The following is a 13,377-nucleotide window of genomic DNA, read 5'->3' as shown; positions in this document are numbered from 1 at the left end:
GAGATCGTAATTTCAACGCGCAGCCCCGCAGATCGACATCCAGAGGAGAAATCGACGCGACGCCTGCCGTGAGATCGTAATTTCGACGCGCAGCCCCGCAGACCGACGCGCAGCCGGAGAACAAGCAGGAAAATCCACGCACAGACCCGGGACATCTGGTAATCCCCGCGATCCACAGAAAGAGACTGTCCGCATGCCGGAAAACGACGCCGACTTCCCCGCGTGGAAAATAACAACGCAAGTCCGTGTGTGCTGGGGAGAAATCGACGCACACACCCTTTTTCCACGCACCTCTTCTCTTGTGGCCCTCTGAGGAGATTTTTCCACTCCCAACCAGGTACTTGTGCTTGAAAGAGACTTTGTTTATATTCTAAAGACTTAAGACACTTTATATCACTGTCCTGTGATATTTCTACAATTTTCCATTGCAACTTTATTCTTTTTGACCTACAATTATCCTGATAAATATTATATATTTTTCTAAACACTGTGTGGTGTATTTTTGTGGTGCTATATGGTGGTATTGTATGATTTATTGCACAAATACTTTACACATTGCCTTCTAAGTTAAGCCTGACTGCTCGTGCCAAGCTACCACAGGGTGGGCACAGGATAATCTTGGATAGTGTGTGACTTACCCTGACTAGAGTGAGGGCTTTTGCTTGGACAGAGGGTAACCTGACTGCCAACCAAAAACCCCATTTCTAACAATATGGAAATGGCTGAAAATATTTGACTTCTAAGCTACTTTGTTATCAACCCAAACATTTTCCTCGCTCAGTAGGAGCATTCAGAATTCAGGTTCCTCGTACCTATAAAGCGAAATGGGGAGATAAAGCCTTTACGGACGGTAGCTGCATCTAAATGCTGGAATTCTCTACCTTTGACTATCAGGAAGGAACAACATTTCTTAGTCTTTAGAAGGTTAGTCGAAACATGGCTCTTTCCGTGCTAATGCCTCCCTGTTGACTTCTCTTTACTCTGTGGATGTGTCTCCTACCTTCTTAGTGCTTCGATGCCTCGGCCGGAATGTGCTTTATAAATACAAAATACAAATACAAAGGTGACGGATATTCCATCCACTGAAATCTAAATCCCATGGGGATTTAGATTTTGGCAGACAGGACATCCGTTACTGTTGTGACTGTGTATCTTGTCTGCCAATATCTAATCAAGCCCCAATTATCTAAATATGGCCATGGACCTGCATTCATAACACCTTACCAGCTCCGCCTCTTCCTGTATTACTGAATCCTTGTGAGTTATGTCTGCTCCTGTGTCACTGATTCCTTACCAGCTCTGCCTCCTCCGGTATTACTGAATCCTTGTCAGTTCTGTCTGCTCCTGTGTCACTGATGCCTCACCAGCTCTGCCTCCTCCTCCTGTATTACTGAATCTTTGTCAGCTCTGTCTGCTTCTGTGTCACTGATACCTTACCAGCTCCGCCTCCTCCGGTATTACTGACTCCTTGCCAGCTCTGTCTGCTCCTGTGTCACTGATGCCTCACCAGTTTGCCCGCTTCTGTATCACAGAGGCCTTACCAGCCTTACCATCTCTGCCTGTTCCTATATCACTGAAGCTTTAAAAGCTCAGCCTGCTCCTGATTCAGTTGAGGGCTTGAAGTGGGGTGAAGTGGGGGGCGTAAGATCAATAAATAAAATTTGGTGTGTCAGCATAGCGAGCGAGGTGAACATTTCCAAGGGGTGTTCGGTGGTATTCACATCCGAAAGAAAATTAAAACTTGATGTAAAATAATGCATTTTCAAGCACATTATCTATAACAAATTGACAATAAATGTTGATGCAGGCATTTTTAAAGAGCATTTCATTAGAGACTACATACAGTATAATTTCTAGTGTGTCTATCTAATTTGACCTACCGAAGGGTGTGGACACCAGGCACAAGTGTTTGGGATGTTCCCCTTTAGGGTAAATTGTGAACAAGACAGAGAAACTCATCTATCAGCAGAATTGCACAACATGAGATCAGGAAACTTGCGCCAACCCCAGCTTTGCCGCTTGTTAATATAGGGAAATAAATTCACTAACTTTGAATAAACTGGTGTGGTTATTCCTGACTGAGAGGTCAGGGTTCGCCGAAATGTATTCTGGATTAATTGTTAAGTGTTATGTTGATCAGGGTATTGCTTATGTTCGTTATTGATTTAATGAAATTGACTGATTAAGGGTGGCGAGGGTCCCACTTAGTCAAAAGATTCATCGGCCTAAAGAGCGTCCAAGTACAGGTAAATTATTAGTACGGACCGCTCTATCAGTGCTTCACTGCCTCGTTGTCTTTTACCATGACACATGAACACGTTGACATACTTCGGTTCGAGATGAGCATTATTCAAAAATCTCTTTTGTAGGCATTTGACTATAAATTGCTTCTTGTATGATAATTTAGGAGATATAAGGTGCACATGACCATTTACTACTGCCATCATTGCTACGGAGGTGGATGAATGTTTTATATTTGAAAATATCATCGAGTGGCCGAATTGCACAACGTGAAACCAGGCACCAATACCGGCTTCCTTGCTTGACCAAACTCTGCCACCCTAGGCAATTGTCTTATGTGACTGTACATCTTTGCCCTTTATCATTACATTGTGTGATCCTCGGCAACTGCATTATTTCACCGTCCCTCTCTGTCCTTCATCAGAACATCAAATCACACGCGATCACAAAAGAGAAAGAGGCAGAGTGTAGTGCAGCAGTTGCTTAGAATAAAGCGGTGAAGCTGTGATTGATAGAGCGCCTTGAGACCTCTCCAGCGCTACTAAAGCCTCTCTAGCACTTTCTAATAAGCCACAATGCTGCCCCATCTCTGATCACAACCCTGGCCACATGTAAGGTGACTATGATAGATCATGCGCCTTTTGCTCATCTCTGGGGCGCCATCCTGCCAGTGGGGTCAGTGGCAGAATGACGCGTGTTTAGAAGCCATCACTTCTAATAAAAGCCACTCTTAGTATTCTAATGCGCTTACATGAAACGCTTTTGCATGGTGTATAAATACAGTAGTTCTTTAACACGCTGAAGCATTTCATTCAAGTGCACCACTTTCCTTAAATCTGCCCTATATTTCATCATTGGAAGTCAGCGCCCCTTTAAAAACTAGTCTGGCAGCTAAAGCATGCCCCTCTCGGGGGCAGACAACCTACAGCGCACCGGCTCCACCAGGGCCGAGTGGCCTACAGGGCAATCAGGCAGTGCACCATGGGCTGGTCTGACAGGTCAGGGGGGGGAGCCTTGTTTGTGGCTGTTTGCGGGCGTTTTTTGTGGCTACATGTGGACCTGTTTTAGGTGGATGTGCACCTGTGTTTGAGTGCATGTGGGCTTCTTTTTTGGCTGGAAGTGGGCCTGTTTTGGAGTGGATGTGGGCCTGTTTTGGGGTGGATGTGGGCCTGTTTTGGGGCTGGATCTGGGCCTATGTTTAAGTGCAAGTAGGCCTGTTTTTTGGCTAGATGAGGGCCTGTTGTTTTAGGGCTACATCTGGGCATGTTTTTTGCCCGGTTGTTTCGCTGTTTTATAGTCTACTGGGCTGGTTGTTACTGTTGAGTTCCCTGATATTAAAGGAAGTATTGAATCAGCAAGCTCAAATTAATGCAGTCTTCCATACGTCATAAAATAAAGATACAGCGTGTCTTCACAAGTTCAAAACGGTCCCAATTTGAAAACCTGGCCCACTTTTTAGCCTTCCAATTCACTTATGGGAGGACACTTTTAATTTGGTGCCCGGATCTAGTTTATGTACCTGCCCGACCCTGTGCCTCAAACCCCTAAAGTTAATGGCTCCCATGATCCCTACCAAGTACCTGCCAGAAGCTGGCATCAAACGCGAACCTGTAGGCTGGATGTGCACCTGTTGGAGCAAACTGCCCATGAGCGATTCCAAGAGGACTCTTGGGGGGAACAGCCTAGCAAAGGTGCTTACCTTTAGCCAGGACACAGGGCACATGCTAAGGGCCTGGTGCTCAGAACTGGTCAGGGGATGCTGCCTCGCTTGTAGCTGGTCTGGTTCAGACCTAGAGTGGTGAATGGAGACGCTGAAACAGGAAATAGCTTGCGTGATCAAGTACTGAAGTCACCAAGGATAGTGAGATTAGTTTAGGAAGTAAGGAGCTGTGGAACAGAGTCCGAGAAAGCATATTTGAGGGTCGTGTATAAATTGCCATGGCAGTAAATGGTTTAGAGATGCAGTTGCTTCAGTAGTGAAACAAAACCTACAGCACAACTCGATCATGCGCAGTGAGACAGTTTAAATCACAGAAGCAGTAATGATTGGCATACTGCCTGAGCTGTACAGCTCGGAGGTGCTGTAAAAAAGTAAAACTCTTGTGTGATCAAGGGGTGGTACCTGAAGACCCTTACAACTGCAGGCCCCGGTGGATGCAGGTAACCCCTTAGCTTGCTTAAATAACGTACATGAAGTCAAGCACGTGCACTAGTGCGTATGTTTGTAAATAGTTCTTGGCTGCCTGGCCCTCACTAATGCAAGGGTCATAGGGCAACAGCCAGCCAGGATCTGACATTGTATTGTCATCTTTAACTCTAATTGAAAAAGTGCAACTCTAAAAGTTACTGTTAAGGAGAGCAATACAATGACTAGTACAATGAATCAGAAAATATGAAGGATGTGGCCCCAAAACCTTAAGAATGCAGCTGCCCCTGCAGTTCTACCTGTCCCTGTATCACTGATGCTTTAACCTGTATCACTGGAGGCTTATCAGCTCTGTCACTCCTGTATCACGGATGCCTTACCCTCTCTGCCGTATCCTCTATGTATGATGCCCTGACAGCTCTGCCGCTCCTGTCCCACTGATGTCTTACCAACTCTCCTCGCTCCTGCATCACTGATGTCTTACCAGCGTATGATGCCCTGACAGCTCCCCTTGCTCCTGTACCATTGATGTCTTACCAGCTCTCCTTGCTCCTGTATCAGTGATGCCTTACCAGCTCAGCCTTGTCCTCTATCACCGCCAGGCGGGAGCCTCTGGAGGAGCAGGCTTCATGACTCGCGCTCCAGTTCTTCTGATCTGATGCTCCTGGATAGTAATAGCACTTCCGCCCTTGCAGCTCCCAGTGCAGAGGACAAGATGGTGTACGATAAGCTCCTGCTGGGAGAAGAAATTGAAAAATGTTGCCAAGTAGTTGAGGTATTGAGAATTGTTTTTAAATTTCCCAGTAAGATTTCCAGTAAGATTTCCCAGTCCGGTGATTCAGCTGGAGAGACACCTTAGAGACTTAAGTGTTCACTGCTGACTTGCAGGTCACAGGTGTGAACACTACCAGGCTGACCTGGTATTATGAAATGGGGTAACAGTAGTAACCCACTACTATGTGCAGCTCTTTAATATGGCAACATTTTAATAGTGGTGCAGCAAAAAAACAAGTTATTATTGCTTTGTTCCGCTGTTGCGCAAGAAAATGAAGTAGCAGCGGTGTAGCAAAACACGCCCACCCCCAGCAGAGGCGGTAGCTGACCGGCCGGCAACGTGTGTTAGGATGTGAGTTTAGAGATTGGGTGCTCGCAATCATTTCAGTGGCCAAAAAGTTTAGTCTGTGCTGTGACCGAGGACTGCATTGATGCTAGCAAGGTGGCGGTCAGGCAGGGTGGGATTTCGGGGAGTGTGGTGCGTAGTGGTAAGGTAGGTGTAGGGAAGCAAAGCATATGCATCTAGTGCAGAGGTCTCTAAGCTGGGGACCTGCATTCTGGTGGCCCGTGGTGTAATTGCCAGGGAGGCACACATCCTTCAGTAGCCAGAGGAGCTACAATGTGTGGGGAGGGACTGATTGCAAGGCACTTTTACCATCGTTGAAAGGTAGCTTGGAAGCATGGCCTTTCTTGGGTGTGTCCTATTCTGTCTTTTACACCCTATTTACACATTGATTGAAGGGGAGTGGGGGAGCCTGCTGCCCCATCAGGCTGACAGGGGACCAATGGAGAGCAGCCCTACCCTTTGCCAGGACTCCTGCGGGGCTATAAATGTTGGCCGGTGGAGGGTGCAGAGCAAGATGTAAGGGGAGTGGGGGAGGTGGGGACTCAGTGTGATGCTTTACAAATAGGGAGAGGCGACTCTTTCTTGGGGTCTCATAACAATATCCCATAGTACAGAGCGAGGAGAGGATGTCTTCGGATTGCTTTACTAACAAGAACGGGACACTGCCTGCTGGGGCCTTGTCACAACGGTGAGAGACCTACCCTAGCGAGGTAAATGTTCTCATAAAAAACTGACGAACAGATCTCAGATATGTTGCCCACTAAAGGAACACACCTCAAAGCTGCTGTAGCATGGGTGGACAGGAGCAGCAGATCTGAACTGTTTCTTTACCAAGGGCTGTGTTACTTTGTTAAAAAGTATTGTAAAGCACACTTGAAAAGGCGTCAACTTAAAAAAACACACATGGTAATGAAATGCACCTGTGGGATCTACTTTTTCTGTACTACAAAAATTCTGCCTCAGTAGAAATTCATCTGAGGACATTGTGCCTGCATCTCATTCCACCCATTTTAGGTCGAGCGTGCAAGCGCTTTTACCTGTTGTAATCTATCTGTGGACTTTTAATCACGCCCACTGTATGCCCATCACTATCACTCGGCTTGCCTTTCAAAATCTTTTGTTATCATTGGTAAATGCTTCACGTTTGTCCCTCCTTGGGGTAGTTTTGTTACGGCATTGGCCATGAACCCGATACATGGATATTTGGACGTTTGGCAATAAGTTTGTCTCTGAGCAAACTTCTTTTTCCTTTTGTCTCTCTCCTTCGTGCTCACTCTCATGGTGGCCGTGGCACTTTGAATTGGCTCGCTTATGTCAGCTGTTTTACTTTTAATTTTCAATTTAGGTGGCAAGAAAGGTGCAGTTAGGAATTTACAACACTAATAGCTCTAACTGGAGCAAACGCGAGAACCACTGCATTGCAAATGTTTGTTTTTAGAGGATGTGAGCCTTCTTGAACTCAACACCCTCCAAACCACGGACATACCTCCTATTAACTTGTATATTTCACAGTTGAAAAACACTGGCTTTTTAAGACTCTCTCCCTTTTTTGTCTCCCTTAATGTAATTTATTAAGCCTCATTCCCTCCATCATCACTACCTTTCTCACTATAAAGGTTTGAAGGGGAGCCTGGCATAAAAATATTTGGTTCAACAGGGGCTTGGAAGAATAGCCTTTGAAGTCCTCTGATCTAGTGAATGAATTGTACAACTTGAAACCAGAACACCTGGGACTAGTTCTGGCTCTCCCATTTTATCAAATTGTGTGATCCTCGGCAGTTGTTTTATTTCACTGTCCCTCCTTTATCTTCATTATCACTTGTTAGAGAACAACAAAATACATGATTTAAGGATGTATGCTGTACAAAACCCTCTCCTGTGTTTGATTTAATAAACTATAATGTTGTTCATGTATACTAGAAACCCAGGCCACCAAAAGAGTGCACATAACAACTGACTTACCTCTTAGTTCACTATTGGCATTGTTGTCATAGTGGGGGTAAGATTAATGTTTCTAAATTCATGCGTGAAAGCTGTCACTTTCAAAATAATATTTCGGAATGCACTGATAGAATCTGATGAGGTGAAACGGTTCTGCTTGTTGATGTAATACACTGTTAGAATTTTGAAGAGTCCATCATATTTTAACATTTTTGCTCCAAGATGTCTTTAAAATGGAGGTGCTTTTAAAGTTAGTTGTTGCAGGACAACCAAATTACTTCCTTTCTTTCTAACTTCAATTGAACTTTAAATAAAGAATTGCCTGTTGATTTAACATGTTTTTAATGCTGAGTCGCTTCAGTAGTGAAAAAAAGCTCCAGCACAACTCGATCATGCACAGTGAGACAGTTTCTATCGCAGAAGCAGTAATGGTTGGCATACCATCTGAGCTGTACAGGGCGTAAGCCCAAAGAGCCCGGAGGTGCTGTAAAAAAGTAAAACTCCTGTGCGTCGCATAAACAACAGGCCAGGGAGCCTCATGTAAAGGTCCAGAAGGCCGTGTGTGGCCCATGGGCTGTACTTTGAGTATCACTGGTTTAGAGCGTAGATCAGAAATCTATGCTTAACTGTCATCTCTGCTGCAAAGAAGTCAGGCTCAGTGAAGGGTTGATATGGCAGGGATCAGCTGGCAGCACAGCTCCTGCAAGGGGCTCTCCATGGCTCAACCAGTGAGAGGAGCTGTGGCTGCATCAGAAGTATGCGTGCAAGGCCGGACTGGCCATACCGGGCATCGGGCGTTTACCCAAGAGGCTGGAAGGGAACAGAGTCAGCCTTTGCTAAGATAGCGCCCTGGGCAGTGGCGGCCGGCAGCTGTAGGAGGGAGGGGCGGGCAGGAAGCACGCAAACGCATGCACGCACATCCATTAACAACACTCATAACATTCAAACATGCACGCACGTACCAAACATTCATTTAAAAAGATCACACACACACACACTCCTTCTTTCACACACACACGCACAACCTTTAACAAAACTCTTAATATTCAAACATGCACACACGCACCAAACATTCCTTTTAAAAGATCAGACACACACACTCATTATTGCACACATACGCACGCACATCCATTAACAACACTCATAACATTCAAACATGCATGCACGCACCAAACATTTATTTTAAAAGATCACACACACACACACACATGCACACTTACCTTCAGCCTTTGAGGTCCCAGGAGAGTTGGGACTGCTGCCTTCCCTCATTGGCTGACCTTAGGTCAGCCAGTCAGCCAATGAGAGAAGGCAGCAGTCCCAGCCTCGTCACAGAGTGGGATGGGGTCAGTGAGACTGCTGACCCCACCCCACTCTGTGACGAAGTGTCACCGATTGACACTCACCCTGGGAGCTTCAGGGATTAAACCTGAAGCGCCGAGGTCGAAGTCAGTGGGTGACGCTTTCCTCGTCACCCATGGGAGGGCCTCGAGGCACCTTTGCTGAGCCGAGGAGGTCACGCCCATAGGAGCTGTGATCTCCTCAGCCCAGCAAAGTTCAGCTCAGGCAGCCAGGAGTCTGCGCAAATCGCCCATGTCTGCTCCTGGCTGCCTCACCTGAACATGAAGAGTGTCTGTCAGGCTGGCCTTTGTTCAGCCTGACAGACACTCTTCATGAGGGGCAAAAGGTGGGGGGGGCTTGGCCCCTCTGCCCTAAAATACCGGCCACGCCTGGCCGTGGGCATGGGCGGAGAGACATTTGGTGCTCTTGCTGATAATAGTGAATTAAATGAGGCAGCGGGGGCACTTTTGTGTTCTCTGGGTACCTGAGTGAGTAGCGACTGACCCCTCAACACGAACATCCCTAGAACTCCCCTCCACCACAGCTCACCTAAGTCACTGACAGCTTAGCTGCCTCCCCAGGATAATGGTTTGTCGATGTGTGCAGCAGGGGTGAGAGGCTGATAATGATGGGTGAAAACCACATTAAAATGCATATTAGACAGAAACGAACAGGTAGGAACACAGACAAGGCTGGAGCCAGAAGACAATTGTGAAGCTGTTGACATAAACTTTATGCACAGCTTTGTGCGCCCCTCAGAGTATTGACGCCCTGGGCCCAGCTCACCCATGCTAAAGGCCGGCTCTGGGTGGGGGCCGCTTTTGTAGCAGTGCAGCAGTTTAACAAGAACTGCAGAGTTCCTTGTATATCCAACAGTTTCAGGCAACAATATAAGTGCCAAGATAATGCTAGTGATTAATGCACCTGCTGGAGAGAGATCGGAGTTTTGTCTAGTGGCAGTTTTGAAGCATCTGAGGTAGTGCAGTGGGCAATGTGCTGCAAAGTGTGTGTACTATGCAGATCACAGAACAGTGGGGCACATTTACAAGCCCCTAGCGCCACCGTGCGCCAACCTGGCATCTTTTACACATGGCATTAAGGAGGCCTTTTTCTCACACCTTATTTACAAAGTGGTGCAATGCTTGCTTTGCGCCACTCTGTAAACCCTTTCGCCACATTGTGCCTGCACCAGACATAATGTATGCGGGGGGCGTTCCAACACAGGGAGGCCCGAACAAATGGCGCAGTGAAGATTACATTTTAACATTGAGTTTGGAAAGTTATGTTTTTTCCCCAGTCTTGTGTTATCCTAATTTTGCTATAAAGGGTTTGTTTGGGTAGAAATAACTTCTTCCTAGTAAAGTCAGCCCTAACCACCGTGCTACATTCTGAATCCTGAGCTCATGCTTCCCTCGACCAAGGATTCCTAAAGATGCCTCCCAGTAAGGGTGACCTGAACCCTACACCTTGGAGTCCACTCTATCCAATATGGCATTGTCAATACTCTGGTTTACACAGGTAAGATTCATTGTCTGTGTGAGTGTGGGATGTAAAATGCTCTGACATGTGACACTGGTAAGAGAGGAGCTATAAAGCAATGACATGCACAAGGCCGGGGGCCTATGGAGAGGTGAGAGGCACTGTTAGAGGGTGACGGTGAGGGAACCTATGAAGAGCCCCATTAAGACTGCCATGTCCTGGTGCACTTTACTATGTTTTAAAACTAATGCAATTGAATATATAATGAAAAATGTGTTTACAATGCACTATTTCTTCCACAATTCTGTTGGGGAGGGAGCCCCCCAACCCCTCTTGTAGTGGTCAGGCTCACTCGTTATGCACTGTATGGGGGCTGGTCTGACAAACTTTGCCCGGGCTCCTTTGGGTTCCCAGTCCCCTGTGTGCATGCTCTGGTGATCAGGCTCACGGTGGCAGGTGCAGATAGGCGCCTGTCAGAAGCCCTGCTATTGGCCGACAATGCCCAAATGTGATCGAGAGCCCTTTGAGGGCCACAGGTGAGATGAGTCTCTTTGATGTGTTCTGGCCAGTGGATCCTGCTGGCTCAGGGCTGACTAGTGCTGCCAGAGCTGGTACAACCCGACAATGTCACCCCTGAAAACTAGCCTGAACCTAATGTTGCCGCCTTTCATAAATATGCTGTTCATTTGTTTCTATTTTCAGATTCTATAATGGGTCTTTTAGAACTCGAGTTGGCCTCACTTTGCATTCATATTCTTTGAAAATATTTTAGAAAGCTCGAGAATTCTTAAATTAATTTCTTCCTGTAATTGCAATCTGGAGATTCACTTCAAAGGGAAAAGTTTGTTAACAAGGAAAAACGCTCATGTAATCACAGGAGCAGAATATAAATGATTGGAACACGGCATTGTCAAATCCAAAATATGTCTGGACTTGGCAAGCAAGCACATTTTCTTTTTGTTAATTCATATATTTGTAAATCATATACAATAAGATTAAAAGTAAAAATAGGTAAAACTCCCACTGTATAAACATGACAGGTATATGATTGGAAAAGTAAGTAAGAAATTAACAATTACAAGGGGCAGCCATCTTTCAGTGGTATTGCGCATCCTTTAGATTGTACTATAAAATATCGACCCCAGCATATCAAGGGACAAAATATCCAAAGACAAGAGCATAGATTTACTAATCCTAACTCTACTTATCCTGAAAATGTATATGTGTATCACTTATGTACATATATGTGGAGTTAGGGATGGGAAATCTATACTTGCTTACCTTTTGACATTTTAGATTCAATATTTTGTCCATGATGTTTGCATCACTCAATATTCTGGTTTCGATATTTAGGGTGCACACACAATGTACACTTACAATTTCAGTGGACGAAAGAAGCTACTTTATGCCTGCAAAAACATAATTTGAGTGAAAAATAGTATGAATGTTAAAGTTACCCTAACTATTTATCCATAAGCATTTTAAAGTCCTGGTGACATCCCTGCAAAAACATTTAGGAACATAAAAATACTATTAGTGCTAGGAAAGGCCACTTTTTTGCATGTCCCCCACTCATTTTTTCCCTACTGCTGCTTCTCTGTGGACCCTTTGAACACAGTGACCCTGTGGTCCAGTGTCTCCTAAAAACATGTAAAATTAGCTAATCCCTAACTGGCATTCTAAATGTACCTGTAAGGCCCTATTCTATGGTAGTCTCTGTATCCTTGGCATGTAACTTAAATGTTCCAGAGGACTGCAGCAGTTATTGTGCCACCACTAAAGTGAAAACATGACTGTAGGCCTTCCACTGCAGCCTATGTGTGCAGTTTTTAAATTGTAAATTCGGCCCTGTAAAATATACACTTGGCCGGGCCTAAACTTTCCTTTTTATGGTCTGGCTTAAAAGCACAGCTGTCAGGTGACAATTATGTGAGCATCACTAGAAAGGGGCTTTGACTCTGCCTACACGTTCGGAGCCAAGAGTATACCTGTTGATTGGGCGGACGTTGTGTGCTTCCACAAAAAAGTGCTTGCCCATCCACACAGCTGTTTTCATTTTATGTATACAACTGCCTAAGGTTGGCTTCCAGGGGTGCACACATGCCATCGGAAAGTTATTAAATTGCCTTAGATAACTAGATAATTTATGTTGTGTTTCTCTGACAGCAGTCCAGATGGAAAGAGGGCAGCCATTCACTCACATGGAATTGTAGGTCTGGCTTGACAGTGCAACTGTCAAATGAGCTTTTCACTTATACCAATATTATTCTACCATTCTTTGCTTCCACACAAATGCATATCTATTCCCTTGCTATTTACTCATAATGTTTTGCATTACCAAACAACATTCCTTTAAAGCCAGACCTATTGGTCTTGCCAATGCTTGTTCATAAAGATTAAATCACCCCTAAGGTAAGCTCTAAAGGCTCACAGGGCAGAATGCATGGTATTTTAAAAATTGTTCCTGTTTGCAGGTTCTGGCACTGAAAATATTCTAAAGCTGTATTTCACTGTGGCAAGGCTGATTCTCTGAAAGAAAGGCACTGGGTTACATTATTGTAATTGAATTGGTATTTATATAGCGCTTACTACCCCTGACAAGGCGCTGTGCTCTTTTTGGCAAGTAGTTTGCTATTCCAGAACCCAAAAGGATTAGGGGTGGAGTTTAGGGAAATATAAGTATAATATTTGTAAAGTGACATGTGAGTCTGTTAGTTGGATTGAATAGAATAGTGGAGGGATAAAAAGGGAAGAATCAGAAATTGCTAATTGAGAGTTTATAGTAGTAAGATGAGGTTTGGGATGAGCAAGGAGTGATGGAGAAGGGAAGAGTGGGTAGAAAGGGATTAGGGAGATGATAGCATTAAAAAGAGGTTTGTGATGAGACAACGGAGAGATACATGAAGGAGAATTTAGTAGATTTGTTTGGGGATCATTGTATTAAACTGATAGGACGGGTAGATGAAGGAAGATTCTAAGTATATCATTGGTCAAAGTCTAAAAAGCCCCCCTATCTCTCTGCATCTTTCTTTGTCTCTGTCTCTCTATCTTCCATATCATAATAGAACAGAAGAGAGAGAGTTTGTTTTTTCAATGGTCTCTCCATACAATG

The 13,377-nt window shown here is 45.0% G+C and overlaps 1 protein-coding gene across 2 annotated transcripts in view; it reads right to left on the bottom strand.

The window, feature by feature from the left end:
• LOC138303629 (killer cell lectin-like receptor subfamily B member 1B allele A) overlaps nt 1-13,377 on the bottom strand; it is a 187,408-nt gene that overhangs the window by 89,380 nt on the left and 84,651 nt on the right. Inside the window, exon 4 of one of the 2 annotated variants that reach the window (XM_069242926.1) lies at nt 4,960-5,123. In XM_069242926.1, coding sequence (XP_069099027.1) covers nt 4,960-5,123 — 164 coding nt within the window. The remainder of the gene's footprint in view (nt 1-4,959; nt 5,124-13,377) is intronic. The other variant, XM_069242927.1, reaches the window with a different exon arrangement.

This window comes from Pleurodeles waltl, chromosome 7 (assembly GCF_031143425.1).
Source record: "Pleurodeles waltl isolate 20211129_DDA chromosome 7, aPleWal1.hap1.20221129, whole genome shotgun sequence".
Classification (NCBI taxonomy): Eukaryota; Metazoa; Chordata; class Amphibia; order Caudata; family Salamandridae; genus Pleurodeles; species Pleurodeles waltl.
Note: the sequence above shows the minus strand (reverse complement) of the source record. Positions and strands in the feature narration are given on the sequence as shown.